At 39.3% G+C, this 27,599-nt stretch overlaps 1 protein-coding gene and 1 long non-coding RNA gene across 9 annotated transcripts in view; both read right to left on the minus strand.

Annotated features, from left to right (window-relative positions):
- The window catches only part of LOC121096296, a 38,253-nt gene extending 28,135 nt beyond the window's left edge, over positions 1-10,118 (minus strand). Inside the window, exon 1 of the long non-coding RNA XR_005830441.1 lies at positions 9,779-10,118. This is a non-coding gene — a long non-coding RNA (uncharacterized LOC121096296). The remainder of the gene's footprint in view (positions 1-9,778) is intronic.
- Positions 10,119-13,273: 3,155 nt separating this feature from the next.
- Positions 13,274-27,599, minus strand: part of BICRAL (BRD4 interacting chromatin remodeling complex associated protein like) — a 45,065-nt gene continuing 30,739 nt past the window's right edge. For all 8 annotated transcript variants that reach the window (XM_040612129.1, XM_040612127.1, XM_040612134.1 and 5 more), the window contains 8 exons: positions 24,042-25,742; positions 22,195-22,294; positions 20,911-21,008; positions 19,044-19,105; positions 18,768-18,913; positions 18,519-18,613; positions 16,951-17,053; positions 13,274-16,146 (listed from right to left, as the gene is read on the minus strand). In XM_040612129.1, coding sequence (XP_040468063.1) covers positions 15,344-16,146; positions 16,951-17,053; positions 18,519-18,613; positions 18,768-18,913; positions 19,044-19,105; positions 20,911-21,008; positions 22,195-22,294; positions 24,042-25,742 — 3,108 coding nt within the window. In that variant the 3' untranslated portion in view covers positions 13,274-15,343. The remainder of the gene's footprint in view (positions 16,147-16,950; positions 17,054-18,518; positions 18,614-18,767; positions 18,914-19,043; positions 19,106-20,910; positions 21,009-22,194; positions 22,295-24,041; positions 25,743-27,599) is intronic.

Below are 27,599 nucleotides of genomic sequence, written 5' to 3' on the forward strand. Positions count from 1 at the left end.
AGCTCAAGAGAAAGCCCGTGCGTTCATTCAGAACTGGTGATTTCAAAGAGTACCCATCACATTCACAGGTTCCCAGAGTCTCAGCTCGGAGTCTTTGGTGGAAGAAGAATGGGAACAGAGACCCTCCCACACAACAGCATGATTCCAAGGTATTTTAGCAAGGGTATTGTGCTTTATATGGTACAATATAGCTCCAGGCAGCTAACCTGTAGACAGAAGTTCCGTCAGTAAAATCTGAGCATTCACCTTTTTAAGGGATCTCCAAGTATTATGAAGATTACGGCTAAATCATTGAAGAACTTAACAGAGCCCACCATCACCCACTGTCAGAACCTCTGCACAGAGGTAACCATTCCTTTAGGGCTTTACTCTAACAGAGGCAAATAATTTTAGAAATTATCTGAAGGCCCTGAGAATATAGAAGGGCAAAGTCTTTTTCATGATGCTGTTCATCACCTAAGCAGACTAGCCACAGATACTAGGAAAGAAGAGTGCCTACTACATCACAACCAAACCTTACAAAACACCCACAGAATCTGCATGAAATACATTTATGAATCTGAACACCCCTGCCTGAAGATTTATCCCACTCCTATCATGACCGGCAAGTACTTGTCCCAATGTCTATTATTACTTTTGGTTTTGTTAAATAAGTAAGATCCCCCACCTTTGTCAAGAAATATTGAGACAATCCAAACGTAAAACTTTTACACATCCTAATGTGTCTTGTATGCTATACCAATTCTACCAGCACATACTCTGCTTCCATTGTAGGAAGAAAACATACAACTACTTGGATTGGATGTGGTAGGACAGAAAATAAACTGTAAAAATACAATGGACACTAGCCAGTCACATAGCACTGGAACCCAGAAACACCGATGCAGACAAACAGAAAAGTTTCCATCTGGCGAAGAAGAATTCACTGTATCAAACCCTGTTGAGATGCATCTTATAGATACAGCCACAGTAAAAAAGCACATGATATTAATTTTGTAATTACAGCTCTACTTCAGAAGGACCTTGATTTTAATTGTGACTGACAGAAGACCAAAACAGTGAAGTGTAAGAAATACTTGCCACAGAGTTCAAATCTTTCTTCCACTGACAGCAGCAAAAGTTTTTACATTAGGTCACCAGTTCAGACTTAGCTGACTGTTTGGGCACCAAACCAAAAGAGGTTCTTCTTTTGCTGAGATGCTAAATAACCAATCCTGAAAGTATCAAAAGACAACATACAGAATTTGAGGAGGGGTTTTCCAGTATTCACAGGCTTACCTAAAATAAGGTCCATTTACTCCAGTCGCTATAAAAAAATAAATACATGTAGGAAATGCTACACCATATTACAGAAATCTTTTGAAAGTATTCTTTGAAGGAAAAAATCTAAACCTCCTACCAACTACCTCCACATTAAAAGAAAACAGAGGTCAGACATGAATCTAAAGAATAGCAAGTTAATGAAGTATCCTCCTCCAGGCTTCCAGGAGAAGAAAAACAGAAGAGGGTGTTAAATCTTTGAATAAATCTCCAGTAAAGACAGCCAGAAATGATGCTGCCTTCAGCCACATGAAAGAGAATATAAGGATTTCTCTTTATAAATTAGTCTTTATTGTCTGCTTCGTAAATCGTGATCGCATGTGGTATTTATTACAATGACATTTTTTTTGTTGCTTTAACCCTCGTTTGCATTTGGTGCTTTCAGTTTATTTAAAAAAAAAAACCAAAAAAAAAAACCCCTCCACAATTCCTTCAGTTCTGTGACTGAAATTTTATGGCTGTGCACGTGGCAGAGGGTCACGGTGCCAACCAAGCAGCCTGTGTAAAATCCAATATGCACATTTTTTAAGTTGAGATTCAATGCAGTAGGAAAAAAAAAAAAAGTCTAGATTGTGTTATCCTACCTCTCCATTTCATCCTAGCACAGACATCTTTTTATAGGTAGGATGGGAATTGAAGTCTAGCAAGATTTTTCTGTGTCTGTGTGACTTCAGGACTTGTACTCCTTACCCTAAAGCCCACCAGAACCATCCCATTAAGCACAATTATTTAAGCCCTTCTACAACTCACCAAACCCTTCACATACCTGCAGGCAAAGCCAATTCACAGACTGACACAAATTCACCTCCCCACCGAGGCCACAAACCACCACATATAGAAAACTAAAGAGCGACACTGATATGACCGCGGATAAACACATTCCTCACATTTTTTTTTCCAGTTGGAAATTGACCCACGTTTGGTTTGAATTAAAGATTCATCACACTGAAACAAATAACTAAATGGAAAGATATGAGACCCTTTGAAGAGCGTGCAAATCAAATTTGGGTGATAATTAGCAGCAGACAATTGAAACCTACTGTTTATTTGCTCAGAACCTGATGTTAGCGGCTTGAATTCAGGCACACTGTGAACCGAGAGACTGAGTTTTCAGGAATTAATTTAACAGTTTAATATCTGAGGTAGAAACAACCATGCTTTTAACAAAACGAGACAGATGTACATGTGCTCAGACCCTTCATTCCAGCTACTGTCCCCCACTGCACAGTTACTGCTCTTTCAAGACTTTACGTGCTGTAATTTTTTTTCCCCCCAGAATACTCCTCTCTTGGGGAAGTGATGCATAGGGATGCCATAATTGGAAAGGAGAATGAACTGCTCACAGCTGAGTTAAAATGAGGTATTACCTCCTATAACGTCTGCCCAGCTTAGTCCCTGTTTGTTTAACTTAGTTTGCCAGGGAGCATAAATACATGTGTCATCAGCTGCATGTTTGGCAAACAAAGCCGTTTTTTTCTCAGGATGTGTTTGGCCTCGGCATAAGAGGAAGCACAACTCTGCAGCACAGGTGAAGATGAGAGAAATGGCTCTCCAGCACAGAGCAGGCTGGAGTAGCAACTCCCACAAGACAGATTTGGCCAGAGCACTGAAGTGAAATTTCAGTGCATTTTTCACTTCACCACATGTTTTAAAGATATTTTTTTTTCTTCAGTCAGCCTGAGCCACCAGCAAATAAAAGAAGGCCTGATAAGTTTTTTAGAAATAGTAGAAATGATAGCATCTTTATGAAGAAGGGAACCAACAATCAAGATAATGAATTACACTGGAAAAAAATTCTGTTGCAAACCAAGACACAGATCTTCCTGTATCAGGGTATTGGTCCCAGTTTGAGCTACTAAATTCAATTGTTTATGAACATTTTCACTGACGGCAACACCATTCATCAAGTCTGCACCCCCCCCATCTCCCGCTTCTTTCTAACCTCACACTGAAGCTCACAGATGCTTCATTTATGGCAACACGATGCTTGTGGGAACACAGAAACAAGCAGCTCAGAAAATGTTTGGGCTAAAGGGAAGGAAAACAACCCTTTGTGCAAGACCATAACTACACCATTACACAAACTTCTGCAAGAATGCTATAGGCATAGAGGATTATGTATCAAGAATGTAACGGCTCCTCAAGACTCCTTTCCAAGCAATGTACTATTTCCATTTTCAGTTCTACTCCCGAGTTCACTTCTTATAAATTACCTTAATAATATCCCATTCCAATGACTTTTCATCTTGATACAATCGAGTTAGCCCTGTGCAACTCGGAAACATCCTCAGTATCACTGCAAACACACTTCAGCACCTTGAGAAATAACCCACATGACCTGCCCCAAGATGCTGAAACAGAAGCGGTGCCACGTCATGCACACACAGGTATTAGCAGATCTTTTTTCCAACAGGTATTAACTAAATTGAATTTTAAAACTAACCAGTATTTTCTATTTTGGGCTGACCTGTTTCATCACAGGCAAACATAAAAATCAAGCGGGGTTTGAGACAAGGAAAGGAAATCACAAATTACACGGGGTTTGATTTTTAGTTGCTGCAAAGACTGAAAAGCCAGGACTGAGGCACTGGAAAGCTGGGGCTAATGGGGCAAGGTGGGTTCTCCCAAACCCCACCGCAGCCAACAAAACCCGCTCACCAACCCGGGCCCTTAGCATACACCTCGGAGAAGCTGCAGGATTTTAACCACAGACACTGCTGTTATTTCTCCTGCTCGTACCTCGTTCATAAAGAGCCGCAGCTCCGCAGGGATGCTGAGCTCTGGGAGCCGACCCGCCGCCGGGATCGCAGCGGCCGCTCCCGGAGCCAGCCCCGGCGGATCCCGGAGCGGTCTCCCGGAGCCAGCCCCGGCGGATCCTGGAGCCAGCCCCGGCGGATCCCGGAGCGGTCTCCCGGAGCCAGCCCCGGCGGATCCCGGAGCCCCCCGAGGCCGCCCCCGCACCGGGCCGAGCCCCGCGCCCCCCGCACGCGCCGGAGCACGAGCCGCTTCCTCCACCTCGTGGAGAGTCGCGAAAGTGAGGGGCAAACCGCGGCCGCCCGGGAATTGACAATATACGGACATTTTACACCCTGAGTAAGTATCTTTCCCCTGCCCGGAAAGCTCCAGCAGGTTTGGGACTCGGTTCCTGTCCTACCGGATCCATCCCGAGCGGCCAGAACCGCTGGTTTTGTCTTACCAGCGCGGGCCGTCGCTGCATCCACAGGAGATCCAGAGAAGCAGCTTAGGAGATCGCTGCTGGGAAGAACGGTTAGATCTTAGGCTACCCCGAAAGTATTAACTTTTACAAATTGTTTTCTCATTAACAAGCGCAGAGCATCCTCCGTCAGGGTGGGCTTTTTCACCTCGCTGCGCTCCAGGTTTCAAAACCTTGTACGAGTAAATCCCGTTGCTGTTGCACAAGACAGTAGCTACTATTCTGTTACCATTCTGGAAGAGTTACATTCTTAATAAAAAGGGTTTGACCTCACTTGATGCTTACCTTTGTCTCATTAGCTGTCCTGTCCTCCTGTATTTCAAGTTTACATGGAGGTACCTGATTCACCTCTGCAGCAGCTGCTGTTTGGTCTGGTTCCCTTTTATTTGATAACTTTGTAAACCCATGGAAACACTTTTTTAATTTCCTGTCTTTTAGCTCTCTTTGCTGTATTTTTTGGTTTGCTTGTTTGGGTTTGTTTGGGTTTTTTTTCTTAACTCTCTTTGCTGTGTTTTTGGGGTTTTTTGTTTGTTTGTTTTCTTTAGCAAACGGAAATTAACGTTTTATTCAAATTAATTTTAATAGAGCTACAATATTACCAGGTTTTCCTGGCTCATTCCTGCTTCCACAGCCTCAGCGCTCGTTTGCTCTTTGACTAGTCACTTATCTTCAAACGGATGTTTTGATTCAAGTGTCCATATTGACACCCACCCTGACACAAAGTGTGGTACCACTCAGCTGAACTAACCAAATGTAATAACTGGGTGTTAATTGCATGGCAAGCAGCAGTGAAATTAGGTTTTAAAATCAACACTCCATTAAGACAGCTGGGAGAAATTCACACTTTGCAGTACTATTGTGTCTGTCTGCTTACAGAACCTGTACCTGCTATTTCTTTCTGAAAAGTAGTCAAAATGCAGGGGAAAAAAAAGGGTCTGCAGAGTAAATATTAGCTTTTACCCAGATTTGAGTGTTTACCTGCCCCCAGCACCTTCTTCTCTTGGGAAAATAAAACCAAACCAAAACAAAACAAAAAAACAAGGACTCCTAAAAACATGTTACCCAGAGGCAGAAGGGATGTAAGCAGAAAGGCACTCACCTGGCTGAGGGGAAGGGAGGCCAGACCCCTGCATCAGGCGCAGCACAGCCAGGCACCCCAACCACCTCGGCAGCCACAACATCAGCACGTGGCCGGTGCCACGCGGCGCCAGTTTGCAGCACCCTGAGCCTGGCAGGGCCATACGTTCCTACACGCAGGAGAGGAAACAGGAGCGCACGGTCTCGGATACAGTTTTCTGCAAGAATCTGTACCAAAACTCCATGCAGCTGTGAATGGCTGTTAGCAATTACCAGGGCTGGCTAACGATGTCGCTACCACCGTTCCAGGCGGCAGTTCCGTGATTGGATTTACCCTTTTCCCTGCTGCGGCTGCCAAGTGCCTAGCCAGCTGGATGGCAGGCTGTGCTTTGGCTGCATCCACTACAGCACAAAGGCACTAAATAAATAATAATTTTTTTATCACAAAGACTGATTTCCAGGCACAGGAAAAGCAGAGGCTCAAATGCCTGAACAAGGACCTTCAAAGTCTGCCATGTGCACTGGGCAAGCAGCTGCCAGCGCTGCTCTCACCGTGGGCTGAAGGAGGAGACCCTGACTGCTCCCAAGGAGGAAGCCGGCAGCTGCAGTGGGTAACAGGCTGGAAAGCAGGCAGCGACTGTGGATGAGGATGGACATTGAGTATGTGTAACAGTGAAAACGGGCAAGGTCTGTTAGAAGGAAGAGCATTCACCCCATGCAGTGAATGCTTTATGAACGACTGCCAGGAGCTACAGCATATAGCGGCGTATAGCAGCCTGCAGCAGATTGCCCAACAAAGCATCAGTAGCTGTGGCACTCGCTAAATACTCAAGAGCCAACTCTGCTAAAGATGACATCAACTCTCCTGCCAGTTGCTATTCTGGCTTCACAAGGACTGGTACTGGGAGTACCCAGGGACTGGGAGATGGGTGCTCCCCCCCCAGCAGTCAGCTGGAAGAGGAAACTTGGCTCTTGGAGGAAGCTGAGGAAGTGGGAATTGATGCTAGGCGTTCTGCTAGGGGACAGGCTCTTACCCAGGCGACAGACGCTGTTCAGATGAGCCTTTGGCCTCATTAGGCTTGGTGTAATTCTTACACAGCATGCAGGCAAGCCTTGAGATAGACCTGACTGCAGCACAAGGTACCTGTGCTGCCCTGCGCACAGGCAGTCATGTAATTAAAAAGCTGACAGCCATGGGTAATTGCAGATCCAAAAGGTCAGTGTGGTGAGTGTGTGTAAGCACACGAATGCACTGTATGACAACGTGCACAGGGCATGTTCTCAGCACTTGATCTATGAGAGCATAAAAATTAAAAATATGCTCCCTTAAGCAGGATAAATAGCGATAGAGGAACCTATAATTCTGTTTCTTTCTAAAATACTAAGCATTTGACTGGTAACAATCTTTTAAAAAGTTTCTGACAATATATTATATTCATTCTTGCACTCTATTCAGGAAGAACTGAAACCAATATATTTTTCAATACAGCCATCACCTGTGTGACCCAAAAGGTGCAATTCAAAGCTGCAGTCGGTGAAACCAGCTACATTTAGTACTGCATGCCTTAATACCCTTTCTTCACAATTTCTGCTGAATATTACTGGCACAGAATGGTTGAGGTTGGAAGGGACCGCTGGAGGTCATCTTGTCCAATGCCCCTGCTCAAGCAGGGTCACCTACAGCCAATTGCCCAGGACAATATCCAGATGACACAGCACTCACTGCAACATTTCTAAGACAGTGCTCAACATCTACTTAGTCAATCACTGCATGAGACGTTTCTTTATTTGCCCTGTTTTCTCACTATAGGCCTACAGTTTGCAGTTCATGCTTTTGGTAGAGGAAAGGCATGCGCCCATTATTTCAATGCCCTCAGAGACTGTAGGGTGCATCACTACAGAGGAGCAAACAGCCTGCCTATAAAGATTAAAACGATAATTACTGGAGTAGAAAAAATGTGCATGTAAAGGACCAACTGACCCGATGTTGCATAAGGGAAATAATATCTCAGGGAGGGGAAAATGTAGTCACATAGAGATTTGATTACATCTGTTTAACTTTCAAACTTCCCCTCATTACTCCAGGCCCACCAAAACCATCCATTAAGCACAATTATTTAAGCCCTTCTACAACTCACCAAACCCTTCACATACCTGCAGGCAAAGCCAATTCACAGACTGACACAAATTCACCTCCCCACCGAGGCCACAAACCACCACATATAGAAAACTAAAGAGCGACACTGATATGACCGCGGATAAACACATTCCTCACATTTTTTTTTCCAGTTGGAAATTGACCCACGTTTGGTTTGAATTAAAGATTCATCACACTGAAACAAATAACTAAATGGAAAGATATGAGACCCTTTGAAGAGTGTGCAAATCAAATTTGGGTGATAATTAGCAGCAGACAATTGAAACCTACTGTTTATTTGCTCAGAACCTGATGTTACTGGAATGGACACACACACACACACACACAGAGCTTTCCACCCTCCCTTTTCTTTTTTTAAACCTTTTACAGAAGACTAAGTCAACTCACCAATGCCAAAGCTCCTGCAGTCTTGTTAAATAAAGGAGGGGAAGCAAGAAGCAACCAAAAATCCTCATTTTTTGACTGTTCTAAAAAACAACAGACCTTTAACAATTTATGTCTACTACTCCTCTTCCTCTCCATAAACACAACAAAACTGGATTTAAAGTCAGATACTGCCCTTGGATTGCAGAACAGACAAACAGATCTGTATTCACCTGTAACATTTTGAGGCTTCTTCAGCCTGGTCTCACCATTTTTGGCATGGTGAACACCAACCTTCAGTCCCATGTTCTTTCCATGCCTGGACCTGGGTATCACGAGTTGTAGTCATAAAACCAGCATCTGCACCTTTAGCTAAAAGCACCTTCTGAAAGAGCATGGCAGATAAAAGAACAAAAAAAACCCAATAAATCTAATTTCCAGTTTTCGCTGTCACCAATAACCTCGCCCTGATGCCCAGTTCAGTATTCATTACTACTAAGCTAGTCAGGTAAGAAAGAAAACACCTTCACCCTGCTTGGGGTAGATGCTAAACACACCTGCACGCAAATCGCAAAGGGGGTCTGTTAGCTAGAGAATTTACAAACTGAAGACATAAACCTAAGTTTCCCCCAAAATTACTACATCTCACTTAAGGAAAATGGGAGCACATTTAAATAGTTATCATTATTTGTAGGATCCTGCTCGATCACAATGAAATAAACTGGACAGTCCCCGACGGGACACTGCTGCAGAAACAGGACAAAGGCTACAACTGTCTGACAGTGCTTATCTGTTTAGGGGCGTGAAATCTGATTGCCAAAGAATAAAACAACAAAAAAAAGAATCAGAATGGGATGGCACCTCTCTTTCGGCTTCAACAAATCAGACGCTGTGTAATTCAACTTTTAAAAAAAGCAGGTCTTCAGCTCCTTGGGAAGTAAGTTTTTTAACTCTCAGACTGGCTGTCACAATCAAAATTGCCCTCCTTAACAAAAAGGAGTAATATAATGTGTCCTCATCAACTGAATACTAATTATTACAGGTGCCATAAGACTGTATACATTTTCACTAAAGACTCAAAATCTACTCTTCTATCAATGGGGAAAATTTAACCTCAGGGGAAAAAAAAACAAAACAACAGCGCAGTAGCAAATAAGATTCCACATTTTCCTTACCTTTTGCTAAAAGAGTATGTTATACGATGCTCATCCAGTATCATGAAAACACTTCCCCAACTCCACAATATTTTGTTTACTCAGAATTTTTAGTAATGTTCTTCCTCAATTTAAAACCAGACCTTGCACATTAGGTAAGCTCTTTCACAACCAGCTTGCGAACTGTGTTTTGAGCCCATTCTTGCAACAGTAAGACATACAAATCTACATCTGAGTGCAATATTCACTATATTAAATTAATTCTTCACCCAGTACCATCCAGGTATTTTCACAGAGGTGCAAGGGGGGAAAAAGATGACAGTATGTTTAATAACTTTTTAAACATATGTTGATTATACGATCTAATACAGAAATGGATCCAACCCTGTGCAACTTCCTGTCTGTATAACACATTCTGTGTTTTTAAAACCATTTATAGTCATTCAGATCACAAAGGTCCCCACAAAATCCATCCCACACATGCCTACCTACCTTCCTGCTCATGTCTTCCAAACCCTGGAGCCTCGTCTCCTTCAGCTTCATCTGAATTTCCTTCTCCGTACACAAAGGCTTCCGAGTCCCTGTTCCTGACCACTCGGTATCCAACCTCCAACCTTCCACAGACACAGCAGACTAGTCTTTATTTGCCCCCATTAACAGGGACCTTCCAAATCCCTGATGGATTTTACCTTGAAAGCAAGGTGAAATTTAATTGTTCAACTTCAGTAACATTAAACACATGCATTTTTAGTTTGTTTGCCATTTGTTAGCCTCAGGTATACCTAGCAGCATCAAGCTGTGAAATGAACTACAGCAGGTTTCCTTCCAGCAGTGTTACTCTCTGCTGCTGCTTACTCAAATGGATATGCGCCACGCACATCATGGCTAAAAAAAAAAAAAAAAAAAAAGCCAAAAAGATTTTTTAGGAAATTTAAAAACAAGTATATAGTTTCTGCGTATTATTGCATTTTGGAATGAGACTTCGGAAGAAGATCTAATCTGAGGCGAAATCAGCTTCAAATTGAACTCAGTTTTAAGAAAATGCAGTACTAGCACAGAAATATTACTGTTTACATCACTTACATGTACTTGAGAGAACACTACAGACACTTGTATACATATTTTGTCACCGCTGACCCAATGGCTGAATGCTGCAGTGCAAGAAAAGCATCTAAATACCTGTATGTGTAATGTCAGTCCCTTTACTTTCAATATAATAACAACTGAAGCCAAATCGGGCCATTTTCCTTAACTGAGTTCTTCTGTACACAGATACACACCGTATGCAGCTCTCTGGAAACCTACTAGCTGTCTGACTAGTCAGCAATGGAATTCACTCACAAAAATAACAGCATAGTTTGTGGTTACAGCTTCAGGAGTTACACGCAGAGTTTAAAAAACAAGCACCTTTTTCCTTGTCATTTCTGTCCTACCCGATCATTTCAAAAAGCTGTCAGTATTGAGTATCTCCAATTAAAATTCACAATTTGTAATTTCTGAATTTAGTTTCAGTTGCTGAACGTTAGTTTTGATCACAATAATCCAGACAGGATTTTAGCCTCATATAAATGTCAACTATTTTAGCTCACTTTTGCAATTCCAGCCACTTATTTTCTGCAATGACTTTCATTAACCGAAGTGACAGCTGACCCCCAAAAGTCATGAAGGCACTTTCTTGCATTACTTGAAGTTGTCTGACAAACACATTGTTGTGCAAACTCCACAAAAAAAGCATGTACAGGTCTACAGGAAAAATTCAAAGGCTTATAAAGGAAACATTTCTGAAGAGGAGAGAAATTTCTCTAAGGTTTAAAAATCACTGACATACTTTTCCTTGTGCCAGGCTTATTCTGGCAATTTTTTTTTTCTTTGTACAGATTCTCAAAATGAAAGGTGTTCTGACTTTCTTAAATAAGCTATGCATCAACACATATGCCAAAAATCCTCAGAAATTCTGCCCTCAGTGTTGGAATAAATGTAACAAACCCCACCATACAAGTGCTATTGAAAGACAATTAAAAAATAAACCATATTCTTGTAATGAAAAGATACTCTAAAGTGGAGACAGCTGCACAGTTAACTGCACATCAAATGTTTCCCAACCCAGAAAGTCTGTCTGGTAATTCTATAGGGATATTATAAAAGAAAAAAAAATCCAGGATGCTTAGCCATCCTAACCCAAACAGAGATTAGAATAATATATAACTGATTTTATTCATTTTCTTACTGTCTGAATCCATGTGGGAAGCATTCGAAAGGCATGTTTATTTTGTCTGATTGACAAAATAATGAATACTAACCATAAAGACTTCTACCTTTCAGCACTGCGGAACCTACTCCAAGTTAAAAGGCAGTGCACTTCACCAATCCTTTGTTTTCATAGCCTCCAAAAATAGTGTTGAAGTTCCAAGCACGAGAGCTTTACTAGATTAGAATCTCAGCATACTTTCTGAAAAATGAGATCACAGTAAGAAAAGGTTCATCAGTCCTCTGAAAGTAGGAAGAAGCATCGTATCCCAGCAATTGTAATACCTTCTCACAGCCAAAAGGAAGGAAAGGGAAATACTGCACACACAGGTATCTATAAACCAATACAACCGGCACAACTCTGGAACTTGTAGCACAGATGAGGTGGCCAGCTGACTAAAAAACCCTCTCTTCTACACACCCCCCCCCAAGGTATCAGGATGATGATGCCTCTGCCTTGTGAAAACATGCTGAAGGAGAGCACGTCTCAGCAACCTCACCATCACAAGATTTCTAATGGCAACAGAGCAGGGCCAGTGGCATCCTTGTCACCTGGAGATCAACATTACCGTACGTAGTTATAATGCCACAGGAACCAAATCCTAATAGCGTACATTCAGAAAGATTCATAAAGAGTACAGGAAGTTGGCCTATTAAATATTTGATAACAGAGCTGCCATATAAAAAGCACAGGAGTAAGAATATTTTGCAACCGTATTACTTAAAACTGAGAACAATTCTCTTGGAAATGTAAATACTCAACTTGGTTAAATCAAGACAATCACAGATAGACATTTTTTCCCAAATCTTTGGCTGTATTGCAATGGTTGTTTCAATTTGTAATCTCCAACTAAACATTTCCTATCCATGGATTAACAATATATTTACTGACTTGTGTCTTTTAACAGTATTTATCCAACATAACAAAATAAACTGCAATTTGTTATACTTTTTTTTTACAAAACATTTTATAAATATTTTTACAAAATGTATACAAAGCAATTTCAAGTGAGACATACTTTACAAATGAAGGTATTTAAGCAAATAAAGTCCATACCACACTGACAATAAGTGACACATCCTCTTTAAGTGAAGTCAGTCTGTAAGGCCTCCCTAATCTAACAGATAAATTATACTAAAATCTTCAAAATGAACATAGTTTTCTTAATTGCCAGTTTAAAATTTGTTTTAATATTAGGCAGTATTAAATAACATTGAAATCACAATGCTGATCCAGCAAAATAATGAGAACATGTTTAAAGTCATGCACATTCACAATACTTTGCTGGACTTGAGCCTATATCATACTTTTTTTTAAGCACCACAAAAATACAATTCTTTCATTTACAGCTTCACCACGTACCAGAATTCCTTTAGAATTGAATTCAAAGGAGTGAACAACAGAACATTAACAATCCAAGATTAATCTTGCTAGGATTGTTCAATGGGTTCCTCTCATAAGTATTTCAGAGAAATGTGTCTGACCAAATCAACCATGATTACTTTTTGTAATTTGGCATTTTTTATATGCCATTGTCCCCCATCCCAAAATGAGATCCAATAGAAGACACATAGTCTGATACTTCAATTATGTATTTGCTGCAGAGAGGCTGGAAACCCCATACCCATTTTGAGGTGGTACAAAAAGCAAGTGGATGAATGAATGTGCAATTTTACTTTTTTTCCCTATGAAAGAAAAAATTAACTAGTTAACATACAGCTGTGTAACTCACTGTTTTCCTTCCTAGATAGTTTAGAATGGTTAAATTTCCAAAACGGTAAAATAAAGTATGCATCAGGATACACAGCCATGAACGTAATATTAAATCTAAAAAGGCAATAGGTGAAGACTATGTTGTCAGTTTTGCCAATAAGAAAACAACTAACCGCCTGAGAGTCTATTCTATGGACACCTAACTAGAAATTTAAAACTGGCAATACTTATTATTACCTTGAATATTTTATACAACACTTGGGAATGTTGGTTTTTTACAAACATGTACTTTGAAATTGGCACATCTTTTTAAATGGCAATTAGTAACACACATAACCAGTATTTCTGTTCATGTTGAAGGGGAAATGAATTTTAAGTAAGTTCTTCTTTCTCACATTGCTTTCTAGATTTGGTTTCCTTTAGTGGTCAGACAGTGGACTGTAGCTCAATACCGAGTTGCACTGTAATCTTCTACTGGGACAGCATCTAATTCTGCTTTCTTTTGTACTATTCAGATGGACTAAATTAAGTGACACCAAATCCTTTTGTTTTCCTTCCTGGCAATCTGACTTGACAACCACAGCTTGTCACAATGAGCCTCTACATCATGAAAATTGTAATCAGCCAGTTGAAAACGGCTGGTAATTCTTCTAAGAAATTGTGGAGAAGGTCTGGGGGAGAACATGAGCATACCTTAGAAACCACAAAAGCTATATCCTCCTGAGCAGACATATGTACTACACGCACATGACAAATGTCAGTGCACTTACGTGCACAAAAGCACTCATGACCAAAGTAAACTAGGAAAAAGCAGCATGGGCAGCAAAACAAAACAAAAAAAAAAAAGATGTCATAGTTTAAAATAAATAAATAAAATAATAAGATTCTATCTTAACAACATGACAGCAAGCCAAATGCAAACCATGCAATGGTTTCACTTGGCTCTATAATATGAATTAATAATTACATACTTTTCGATATGTTAAAACAATGGGATTGCTGATCAACTTTGGTCTGTACATATCTTGATAATTATGACTGCTACAGTGGATGATTTAACATTCTCTGACAGCAAAAAGCAAAAAAAATCAAAAATAAACACTGGCCTTTAAATTTAATCAAGAGTAAGGCTAATGTCCTCTTAAAATATAAGCTACAAATATCATAACAGTTTTCAAATAAAAGTGCTTTTGACACTTGGTCTAAAAAAAAAAAAACAAACCCAAACAACAAATAAAAAACAACATTTATACCACTTCAGAAAGAGTCAAGGCTGACTACATCCAATTATAAAATGCAAAATCTTTTCCTCAAGAGTTAACATATATATGTGTTATATATATAAATTCATGGCTCTATCATGGCCTCATCCTGTACACTTTGCCATTTACTGGCTTCCATTCTACCTCCCTTAGTCAAGCATTTATTACTTCATATCATGCCACTGTGACTAAGATCATATAATATCATCCCACAGACTAAAGTTACCCACTACAAATATATCATCAAGTACTAGTTTCTGCTCAGATAGCAATAGAAAAGCACTTTAAGTTTAAATTATGAAGCCTTGTAAACACACTGATGATATCCTTCCAACTTAAGAATCCTAGAACACAGATTCATTAACAAAGCAGATTATCACTTCTGAATAGAGGTACAGTGGGTTTTCCAGAAAAAAAAAACCAAAAATTTGATGATTTGTGGAAGAAAAGGGTAGGGGAGAATTGTTGCTTTCATCACTTTTTAAAAACATCTTCTTAATAAATATATCCTTTCAAATGACTGTGATTGTCAGTATATTACCGTATTACATAGGGCCTAATGACGTGCAACCTTGTTACGTTGCAGTACTGCACAATTATCAAAAGCACTATCATAATAATACTTGAAATAGTAAGGCCCTAACAGACTGCATTCTAACAAGGATTAACTTTACTTGGATATCTCACTGTAACCACAATGAGTATTGCTCTCAAACACAGAACAGAATCTAGTTTAGAAAGATTAACCTTAAATGCATGTCAGGCTGTACTTGTGGTGTCATTCACATTTGCTTCTGCTAAGAGAAACATAACTTGTCCATGGTACTGTAACTATTAACACTCTAAGATACTATTTACAGCTGCTTCTAAAATAGAGTCAGTTTCTACAACACCTTCACTGTGGTCTGGAATAAATTTTTCCGGGCAGTTTTCCTGTGAAGCAATAGGTGAAAAATTAGGAAATTCTAATTCAGCTGAGCTGCTACTTGTTGCCTCATTTTGTGGCTGTCTCCCCACTTTTTTAAGTTCCAAGATGTTTTTAAATGTAGTTTCTAAACTCTTACTGAGCAGTAAGTCTTGCTGGGGTTCACCAGAGCCTTTCCTGTTATCAGGATGTAAAACCTCATTCTTTGGAGAGCTCCTCAGAGTTTTGTCTTGGAGGGAATTATTACACGTTACCTTTGAGAAAGACTGAACTGTGTTCCTTGATGTTTTATTGTGTGTTCCATGACTGCCTCTTGACACAGTTTTTGACAAGTCTTCAGAACTCGAAGAATTCTCAGTGGACTTGGCAAGATCTTTCCCAGCCACCTTTTCTTCAGAAAGGGCCACGCATTGGCTCTCAGAAGAACAATTAGCTTTCTCAAACTTTAAAGCTTTAGTGAGGCTCTCTGATTTTTTAGTAGAAGCTATTCCTTCTTGCAGTGTCAGAACGTTGTTAGGCACTAGAGGAAGTTTACTGTGATTTGTGGACTCTGCTGAGCTGGATTTTGGTCGGTCTCTGGCTTGGGTTTTGGTAGTCTGATTTCGAGAAGGTAATGTTTTGCTAGACTGATGGTCACTTTTGCTGGACTGTGCTTCTTCAGCTGTTTTATCAAATTGTTTGGCAGAACAACAAAAATCGGCCTGATAACCATCTGAAAATTAAGTTGCAACATTATACTTAAATTACCTCTACATCAAAGTAACACATACTCCAATGTAGTTTCGGAGTATTAAAATTCAAGTAACATCTACAGTCTACAGATTTGTGTCTTTAAGAGACGTACACATACTTAAGTATTCTGCTGCATCCAGTGTAGATTATCACCAAGTTAATCAGCATACTACGCACGTATGTGCACTGTAAAACCAGATTCAAGGCACTTCCCAGCATTCTAAATATGCAAATATGGTATCTGGAAGACTAACACTTTCTTCAATAAATCCTCAGAGTATCTTTTAAAATATGCAGAATATGCAGAACATTTTAACAAATAGCAACTGTTACCTTACACAAATAATGTGTTTCTAGTTGCTACATTCAACGACAGTCTGGTTAAAAATGCTGCCATTTAAGTCACCATGACACTCCAAAAACAACACTTCATTAAGATGAACAAGACTACTCAGGCTTTACACAGCAGTGTTCTTCTGACTGCCAGCAACCTCACATACTGTTCCCTACTAGCACCGAGGGAGGCCATGCAGTAGTCATGACTATTGTCAAAAGAAACTCTGAAGTATTTCTCTGCCAAACAGGCCAAATATACTCTTTTCCCAAATAACTACCTTCAACCTTACAGTATCTCTAGAATGTTGAATTTGAACTTGCAACTGCTTATTCAGTATTTCGATTACTGGAATCCCTAGGAATCAGTGCCTCACTGTGGCCACAACTGTTTTTAAACACACCACACTTATGCTGCCTTTGTAAGATTCAGAAGTTAGCAATTACTTACCAGGATCCACAAGTGCAAGACGCTTATCCCGGGTCAGAGATGCCCTTTCTTCCTGGTTAAACATCCTATCGATCATAACCATTTCTGCAGAGGGATTTATCCGCTGCAGGAAAAGGTAACAAAACCAGTCATCTCTGTAGTCACGCACAGGCTGGTACCAAATCAAAGTATCTACAGCTTAGTTACTCTTCAGAGAAAAATAAATTACTTTCAGTAGGCATTTGCAGAGATTGTTCCCAATTCCACAGCATCTTCAATGCCCTTGACTGGGACCCCAACCACTACTATAACTCCACCACAAAGTATTATTCACATTTTATGGTACATTTTACTTGTTAAAGATTTTCAAAGATTTACTATTCCAACTGTAAGAACTGTACCTTTTCAGGACTGAGTATGTTTACCACTGCACACCACATTTTTTTTACACCATATGGCATCTTTCTCTTTTAGAGAGAAAAACAATAAAAAACTTCCAATGGGACCACCCTGTTGTCTTGTTACTTCCCTGCACTTCTCTCTCATCCTTCTAAGTAGCTGGTGCCAATTGGCATTTTCCGGATGATGCCTTCAACCCAGATGGATACATTCATCACAGCAAAAAGTTCACTGGCTACTAAGTCACAACACAGGCAACTAGTTCCGAACCTGAACACTATGTAAAATAAGCTCTTAAAAATGGCTGAATAGGATTTATCATACAACATACCAGATGCTAAGAGAATAGGTTTTAACCTCCATTCCCCCTCTGTACCTGCAGTTACTTGCAAATATTTGATGGTTAGTGTCTTTTTTAATGGGACTGCTAGATTCCAAAGCCATATTAATTTTAACACTTACGTTACATATTCCTGTTGATAAAGCAGAGTGATTTAAATGTCTATTATACTCAAATTCAAAACTTTTCCAGACTTGAAAACTAATATGTTTAAAGCTACAATGACATTTCCTGACCCCTGTAAAATATATTCTTAAGTAGCTCTGTCAGTTTTCTTTTTACCTCATGCCTGGGGTTGTGAAATCACTTAAATCAGAAGCACTTCTGATGAAAATGTGAAGCTTTACCTAGCTTCTAAGGAGAAGTAATGATTTCCTAAATTGTAATATGGTTTGGGTCCAATTATAATATGGCTGGAGGCCTCTGAATGGAAATTTTCAACATTCTTTCAGGCTCTATCACCCACAGAAACATACAGAAATCATCTGACTCCCACAGCCTGTTCAGTGCAAGAGCAATGTATAAGCAGAGAGCAGAAGTTCATGTGTCTTCAGCACCTACGGAACTCGAATGTAACAGCATCCGTACTTTAGGCAGAATGGGAAATACAAACTCAACCCATTTCACTGATAAAAATGCAGGCTGGCCACTAAGATTGCCGGTGGTATAACAAGTACACTGGAGATATGTACATATATACATATAGTATGTATGTATCTCTAAAACCCTCAACAAAATGAAGTGTAATCCCAACTCTCACCTTCCTGCAGATATCTTTTTTTTATTTTTCTTTTTAACAAACTGAATCACATCCCATAAACATAAAATGTACATGGGTTATACACCTTACCATTGCATCTTCTATAAGCAAACATCTGTATTTGTTCAGCATAGCCTGTGTCCTCTTCAGAAGCTGTGTAGCTACAGATTCAAACTCACTGTCCACTGGAAGGACAAGAACATACTTTCAAACACTGTTCTTCAGTAACCTGCACAAACTTAAAAATATTCCCTTTCTTATTGCTCTAACTTACATTAAAAAAAAATCCCTCAATACATTGATTAGAATCTTATTTCCAATTCTTAAAAAGAAAATTACCTTTTCTTAAGTCTTCTTCTGTTGGCAGTGATCCCTGGCACACGTGGTATGAAAGGAGTCTCTGAACTGCATCATTTAATGATCTGAACTGACTTTTATCTGGTGTCACAGCATGCACCTGATCCTTCTGTAACTGCTGTAGAATACTACAAGAAAAATTAAAGATATATAATTAACATATACTCTTAACATAATTTTATAAATTGAAAAAAACTAAAAAGAGATTAAGGTTAGAGGAAACATCTGCAGAAAAATTACAAAAGAAGAATGACTTACAAAGCTCCTTTAGTTAACTGTTTAGCAGCAGGCCTTTTCTGTCCAACTAAATGACCATCCACCTAAGTTCAAAATAAAAGACAAATTACAATATATCCCCTCCCCTGCAAAGTCTAAGTTTCAGCATTTATTTCTGCAAATTAAGTATATCACCAATACTAAGCGTGACCAAGTAAGTATAAACACTTTCAACTACCTCCTGTTTTCACAGGGCACTTCGGGAAGTCACTTCTCTTACCCAGACCAAAGGTCTGAAACGTTTGCAGGCAAATTCCACTATAGTGCATATACATGCTTCATTAGGAAAAAGGTTGGTTATCAAATTTAGCAGGTAAATAGAAGAAAACGCACAACTAAAAACTTTTCCAAATAAATCCGCTCTCAAGAACTGTCTCTGCATTTCTCAGCTGATGTCATCATGCCTGATTTTGATGGATTAAGAGTATCTGTCAGGAAAGAAGGCTAAGGTTGCATACTTAATTCTCAAAAGCCATGGTGGCTGGGTGTGGGGTGAAAGTGGTTCTAGGAATTCTGTTTCAGTGTCAATGCTATAGATACATACATCAGGTAGATCTACATCATCATCTCCTTTCCTTAGACACTTATGAAGCCGAGGTTTTTCACATGAACACTGTCTTAAGATGTGAGGTTCTCTGAGGTGGTAAACATTCATGTCCCTGCTGTTTAAGAGGCATTACTGCAATCCAAGTATTCTCCCAAAGAAGCCATTCTGGATCAGAGTCTTTGTTTAATATGAAGTTTTGGGGATTTTTTTAGTCAGCTAGTCACACTAATGAAACCAGTCACAGAGTAAAAGTTACTTATGGTTTTTAAGAAAGACTGCATTAAAGCTCTTTTGAACTACAAAATGGTTAGAATGAACAAAAAAGCATGTGGTACAGAGCATCATCCTTAGCAAAGTAGGAGCAACATAAAGCAGGCATATTATAACGGTACTTGCTGGCCAAAAAGCCTCTGGCTTCAGAGCATAAAAAGCCTTCACCAACAGGAGAATGAACGTCTAGCCAACAATTTCAAAACCAGGCTTAACTCATAACTGAGTACTACTGCATCTTCTGCTGTGCTTGTACATCAGTAAGGCAGAGAAAAACATTCACATCACACTACATTGATAAATACATTTACAGCAAGGAACAAAAATTCTAAAGCTGATCCTCCCTTGTTTTCTTCTGTCATTTTGTAGTTTAGTTCCATCCACAAAAAAGCTCACACTTTCAAGCCTATACCAAAACCTCGCTTCTCGTCCTCAGCTACTTGGTCCATGAATGTTAACAATTGTTTCCTCCCTCCAGAAGTTCTGGTATTCCTCCTCCAAAAAAGCTGGTCTCCCCTTCCAGCCCCAAACCCCGGACATAGTGTCAAATTTTTGTACATAGTTGCACACTTCTGGTGGTTTAAAAAACAAAACAAAACAAAACCAAAAAAAGATGACAATGTAGTTAAAGAATAAAACAGACAAAGACCAGATGGAATTTTTCTGCTACTTCTCACAAACCATGCCCTCCAATCAGCTAGAGAATAGCTGAGTTTGTAAGAAGTAATGGTAAGAGCAGGTCTATCACATCCAACTCAATGAAGAATTGCTATGTCATATGAAATTATCTTCAGGGAACAGTACAGTCAGACACCACTTACTGAATACTAAATCTCAAAGCAGCATTCAGAATATCAATTTGCAGAAGACTCAATGTTTATTATGTCAAGGTAGAATTTGACAAGCTTGAGTGACTTCATACACTCTGAAAAAACCTGCAAGGACTCCTAGATTATCAATACGGAGGTGAAACATCCCAAACCACTAAAGCTTTAAGGGAAAGGAAAACATAAAAATAAAAGTATTCTCTACCTGTATACTCTGTTGAACTGATGATGATCCTATTACTTTTTCTTGTGGCTGTGCTGTCCCTAGAGATTGCTGTATGATTTTTCCTCCACAGTCCTGCCCTATAAAAAATATGTTAAGACAACTGTCATCCTAGGCAAGAACAGAATAATTTCATGTACCTATACGTCTCATACGCTTAAAAGCATTAGTGCAACTACCCTGTGGAGAAACTGGCTCAAAAATGAAACAGGACTGATATTTTGTGCTGCAAGCTACAAAAATCCTCAAATATAGATCATCATCTACTATAGTACTGCAATATAAGAAGAAATTCAAGTACCATTAAGTATAGCGTCCCAAGAATTTACTGAAAATCATACATTTTCAATTTCCAATACTAACCCTCCCCTCAAGAAAATAAATCAAAAAAAATTCTAGAGCTCCTGAAAGTATGTAGACACAGGCATTATAAATATGTTTTTTTAGATTTTCTAAATAGGCAGACTTCCTTCAATTGCTATGCTCAGGAATTCAAACAGCACCTTATCAGCCACGCTACATTACAACCAATGCAAATGAGAATTTATTTTTTTAAAAAAAAAACAACCAACCATACTGTGTCTATTGTAGAGAACTGCCTGGACAGCCTGCACATAACTGTACACATGGGGAAAACACCCCAACAAATAGATTATGGGATCTTGTACATAAGCAACCTTTCTGAATAAAGAGAACATGAAGGTTACTGCATTTTGTTTGCTTCGAATATATTGATTTTGTCCTTTTAGTAGCATGGTGCTGCTTGAAAAGCTAAGTATTTTGCCATGAACAATGCATTAACTCTTTTAAGTGAAAGTGACACATTCCAAAACAAATTGAACAATAACAGCCTGCATATAACCTTGTAATCGCTATTCTTCTTTCCTCTGTATCTGAAGCAACTATCAGAAGAGAAGGTCTAAAATTTTCATAGAATTTTTAGCATGCTTGTATTTTGAAAATTGCTTATTTCTGTTTTCCTAAGCTGGACAAAAAGTAAAAAAAAAAAAAAAGGTACAATTTTGCATTTTATAGAATGGAAAAAGTGGAGATTCAACTTTTCACTCTACTAAATGCCGTGGTTGAGAAATATAAAAGCACACATTCAGTACCGAAAAATTTAGTGTTCTTCTGAAGATAAAATTTTGATAACCTTTAGGACCCTATCAGCATGAGCCATCAATGCAAGTCTCACACATCAAAGAACCACCAATTTCTGTTGATGGAGAAAATTAAGAAAATGATTTTAAAAAGACCTTAGTTGACCTGATAGTGTGTTGCTCAGAAGACTTGTTAGTTGAGGTTGTCGCAAATTATCCTGTGTCTTCGATGCAGAAACTGGTGATGTCTGGTTCATAGCTTTTTTCTGTGCAATATACATTAAAAAAAAAAAAATTAAAACCCACAATCAAACATTTACTGAAAGCTTTAATAAACAGGTAAAAAGAAAAAAGGCAAGTAAAATTCAGCTCTACACGTACTTCTTCAAACTCAAACTCGTAAGTGGTGAAATTTCAGACATCTCAATTCCTCCTAAGTTCAGTAATTTTATAAAGTAAATCAGAGATCAACAGAAATTTAGTTACATTCTAGAAACCCCATGATTTACCACTACAAGTGGCCCTCAGAAAGCTCAGCTTTTGCGTCTCAAAACTGCAAGATGACTAAATAAGCTGTTTCCACAACAAAAAAAATACACAGTGGAACAAACCATCCAGCGTTTAGCAACTGAATGATACATGGTTTACAATACAGTACAATATTTAAAATGCAAGTACAAACAAATCAAAAAGGTTTTGTTAAACAGTAGAATTTGTTCTCTGTAGTTCCCATTTTCAGCTCTGAAATTTCAGCACAAAACTAAAATGATCTTTTACAGCTGTAAGAAATATTATGCTTTTGTAACTGCTGAAAGTCACCGACCCAGCACATAGTCTACAAATAGATGTAGACACAAGAAGAGAAAGTCAAGCAGGCCTCAAATTACTCAACTGCAAACAAAATGTTACAACCTGTGCTAGTAGTTCTGGCAAAGACTAAACAGGTTGTTCTGCAACATGTTTGCCCTTATTTCCTAAAGTGACATTATTTTCTAAGACACATTTTCATTGCCCATTTTGGTCTTGGTTAAAAAAAATCCATCACACCTTTGGGAAAAGAGAAAGGTCTAAGATAATTAGTGCAAATGCATTTTGAGACGGATGTTATCAGTATTTTATACGACTTGGGGGGGGGGGGGGAAGGGCAAAAAAAAAAAGAAAGAAGTGGAATAATAGTTTGTTGCTAATTCTGTGAGAAGTGACTGAATTAAGTATTGGCAGAGCCTGGAAGCTCACTTACCAAAACAAACTACAGTTGCACATATATTGCAGCTGCACCAATTGGACAAAACAAAAAAACCAAACCAAAACAAAAAAACATTCTCACCTTAGAAGCAAATTTAGAAAGTAGACCTCTTCTCAAAGAAAATATTTTTGAATGCTATGCTTTTACAACTACTTTAAATGTATTTCCTTTTAAGGATTCTAAGAACATCTCGTCTTGTCTTTGCTTCAAATTTGAAAACTGCTAACTGTTCCAGACTCACAGAACTAGTGGGCAAAATGCCAGTACAGCAAATAACAGAGAAACCCAAGAAACTTTTTCACCCCTTATTTGAATAGGTCAAACTTTGAAAATACAGGCACAGTTTTTAGTGAGGTCAGAAGACTTGAAAGTGGCTAAGAATGTACCGCAGCCTTTAAAACTAGCTCTATGGTAAGATTTTCAGGAGAGCTTATTTATAATCTTACAATGTCCATTCATATAAATAGGAGCAGAAACAGATCAGTGCTAAGCACTTCTGAAGACATTACTATATATCACCAACAAAACCTTCTGAATTAATGGAAGTGACAGACTCCTTCATTTGCACTCAGTGACAGGCTAGAAAATATCGAGTGAAATGACATCTCCAGGTTACAGTAATTTTCAGCAGTTCCACAGTATTTGAAAAATATAAATTAGCAAAATTATTGCTCTCTGTATTAACATCAACTTTAATACTTTGTTAACCAGATTTCAGCACAACTTAGAAGCATTTCTTTCGCTACATTCTCAAGCAGCTTTCATACCTGACCAAAGGCGAACTGTTGTTGTGTTACTCCAATTGACGTGTGACTGAAGGTGCTGGCGGATTTGGAAGAGGATGCTGGAAGACGATGCGATGCACTGACAGGAACTTGAGTTCTGTTCTGTGTAAGCTGATCTCCAGTGAAGTTTCCTCCTGATGCAACAGACTGAACCGATGGTCCCAAGCTAGGATGTACTGAACCAGAAGAACTTGCAACAGCAAATCGATTAGAAGCTGACATATTTGAGACTGTAGACTGCCCAGGTGACATCGTAGTAAAACTCGATCTACCTTGAGAAACACTAGCTTGACTGGGTGACAAATGCAACACCGTTGGTGATGCCTGCTGCAGTGGCACCTGTCCACCAACAATTTGTGAAGTCCCATGATTTACTATAACTTGGTTTCCAGGAGCTGTGAATGTCTGGCCGGAGACAAGCTGAACAGCTGTGTTCTGATTATTCAGCATCTGTCCCGAATATGACTGGTTGGCTCTTAGCATGTTTGTAGAGTTCCTGTTGAGCATTACATGCTCAGCAGACACTTGGCTGGGAACCAGCTGGGAAGGCTGAGTCTGAAGAAGTTGTCCATTTATGGCCTGGACATGATGAACTGAATTAGAATTAACAGACAAACTTGTAGGTATAAGAAACTGGTTTTGAGGTGTATGAGGCTGTCCCATAGGAGAATGGATAACAATACTACCTCCAGCATTGCTAACTGTCTGAGGTGTAACTGACTTTCTTGCATTTTGTTGATTAACGATATTAACAGACATATGAGGACCAACTACTGAACTCTGAGGTGAGTTTGCAGACCCAAACTGAATCCCTTGCTGCACGTGATGCTGCTGTATTCCCAAGTTATTCACATTGTAAGCAGTCTGCTGACCCATCTGGATAGGCTTTGGTTGGATATTAATGGGAACTTTGTTAGAGTTTGGGGCCAAACCCCTTTGAATGATGATATTATGGACAGGCAATGACGTCTGAAAATTTGTGCTGTTAAATGGAACGGTTACAGGTTGTGCTACTGGACTTGAATTTGAGTTACCAAACAGTGAGTTACCATTTGGAGTTTGTCTATGAACCAAGAGGCCACTACTCATGTTTGCAGGTGTTTGCTGACCATTGCCTTTCAGTATTATCTGAGATCCATCAAGGTTATTAATGGTCATCATGGAAGGTTGATTACTAAATGAACCAATTAGCTGTATCTGCCCAGAACCACTAATCTGGCTGCTATTAGACAAATGCTGGCTGGGAACACTAATTCCGACATGTTGCATAAAGCCATGTTGCACACCGACTGTATTGCTTGCAAAAGATGCTCCAACAGGTTGCTGTACCACTTGAGTAACTCCTATAGGCTGCAACGTCTGACCTGAGTAATTAGAAACATTAGAAGCCTGAGTAAAGGATGCTGATGAAGAAGGATGAAGCTGAGCTTGTGCAAACTGTTGGCTAGAACCTACACTGGCATCCAAATATGCCTCTTCTGCCAAAGTCTGTTCAGTAATATTGGCCTCCTGCAAGGACTTCTGAAGAATATCAAAAGGCTGATCCTCAGTAAGATCAGGTAAAGGAGAAGATACAAGTTCATCTTCAAGAAACTGAAGGCTACTGGACAGCTGCAGTCCATCACTAGGCCCCTCTCCAAGCTGACCGCTTACACCTTTTATAGACGACTTCGGATCAGTGCTCTGAAATGCAAACCAAGAAATACATCATTTTCAGAAAGTCCAAGCTCTACTTTGTTTCCCCATTAAGCTCTTTGTCATGCAAGCAAACATTCTTTACAGAATTATATTCTTCGCATAGTCTGTATGTAAGGTGACATTCATCCCATACAGTGGGCCAGTATAAACATTGGCACCCCACTCATGCCCTCATAACAGACTGCTGGAGACACCACTCTCACTTCTCAGGTCTTCCAGTTCCACAGCACTCAGCTCTGCAGCTGCACTGTTTCAAGAGGATGTGACAAAGTACCATTTTCCCTTCCTCAAGCTGAGCACTGTATGGACAAAGGGATAAAAGAAAGGAGGAATGAGAAGACCTCCATTGTAACTCAGTTTGGGGCAAGGTTTCAGCAGCAACAGTAGTAGCAAGGAAAAGGCAGGAGAAAGCGCCTTTCACAATGCTCTTTCGCTGACTTCCTCTAGATCCATCTCCAAAACCCTACCGATATTTCAATAGTCACACAATGCAAACTAGCAAGTATTTAATGAAGTAAAGGAATTACACTAGCTCTTTGTTTAGAAAAATTGTAGAACCAAAGTAGTACGAAAAACAACGCTACAGACTGTGCTTTATGCTAGTAAAAAGATTAGAGAGAACTATAAACATTGAAACTACAGCAAATATTAAGTGGCACCTTGAATGAAAAAAAATCCTTCATATTTATATCCATAAATACTGTGATAAGGAATATCAGAACCTACTTTACTCTGGCCTACGGCTAGTAAGATTTTCCTAAAACAACATTATGTCCAAAAACTCTAGACAACACAACTATCAGGATTCTACAGGTGGAATGATGAATGTAAATGCATACTACTACTTGCAATAGTTTTAAGTTAGACAGAGTACACCCTTCTAAATTGCAAAATCGTATCTCAACTATTCAAAACCAACATGCACTTTCTTTTTAGGTCAAGATAATGCAAAACATGAGTGTGAAATTATCAGACGATTCATACTCCAAGTCTTCACTCCTTGAAGGTCACAGACACTTGTTTTCACCTCATATAACCAGTGTGAAAATGCTGCAAGCTGTAATTATCATATGCAATAACGTCCCCACCCTAACTTCAGTTCCCCAAGCATATTTATTCAGAATTTTACCCCAATCTCTTTCCAAATCAGCCTGTATATTTTATGAAACTGTCTCGATGTCTGCATCTTATGAACACGTAAAATTACAAATTGGGTTCTCAACTGTACCTAGCTACCATCAGGCAGAGCAAAAAGGAGTCACTAACTAGGGCATCACTAGGACTCACAACTGTAGAGGCTCTTGTGGAGAATTTCCTATTGCACCTGTAACTTGCCTCCGTGACAATGACCAATCTGAAATATTTCATGACTGTGTAACTTAAGAGGGTTCCAATTAATGCTATTCCAGTTAGTACTAACAATATAACTATTACTACTACTAACAACAGCAACAGTCGTAATAAATAATATTACATGCAATCAAGATTAACAGTTTGAAACTCTCCCACTGGAATGAAGAACCCCAAGTTTCATTCCCTCCTTCCAGAACTGTTTAACATCCAAAACCAATTTTACGGGCATGGAACCTGGGACCTTCCAACTTAACATCTGAATCACTGCTTCCCAGATTCAGAACGGCCATGCAGTACACCATGCTACTTTCAACCAGAAATCAGTGACTCTGCAGCTTCATGAATCTGCTTATTCTTGAGTTTTCAAGAGTCTTATTCTTGCTGGCTCCATGCATGAATATTCTGCTCTTTTAAGCTGTTCTACTCTACTATAATAGTAAGGTGGAAGCAGTCACTGAGTACAACCCACATAACAGGACAATGGAACCC

The sequence above is a fragment of the Falco naumanni genome, chromosome 12 (genome assembly GCF_017639655.2).
Source record: "Falco naumanni isolate bFalNau1 chromosome 12, bFalNau1.pat, whole genome shotgun sequence".
Lineage (NCBI taxonomy): Eukaryota > Metazoa > Chordata > Aves > Falconiformes > Falconidae > Falco > Falco naumanni.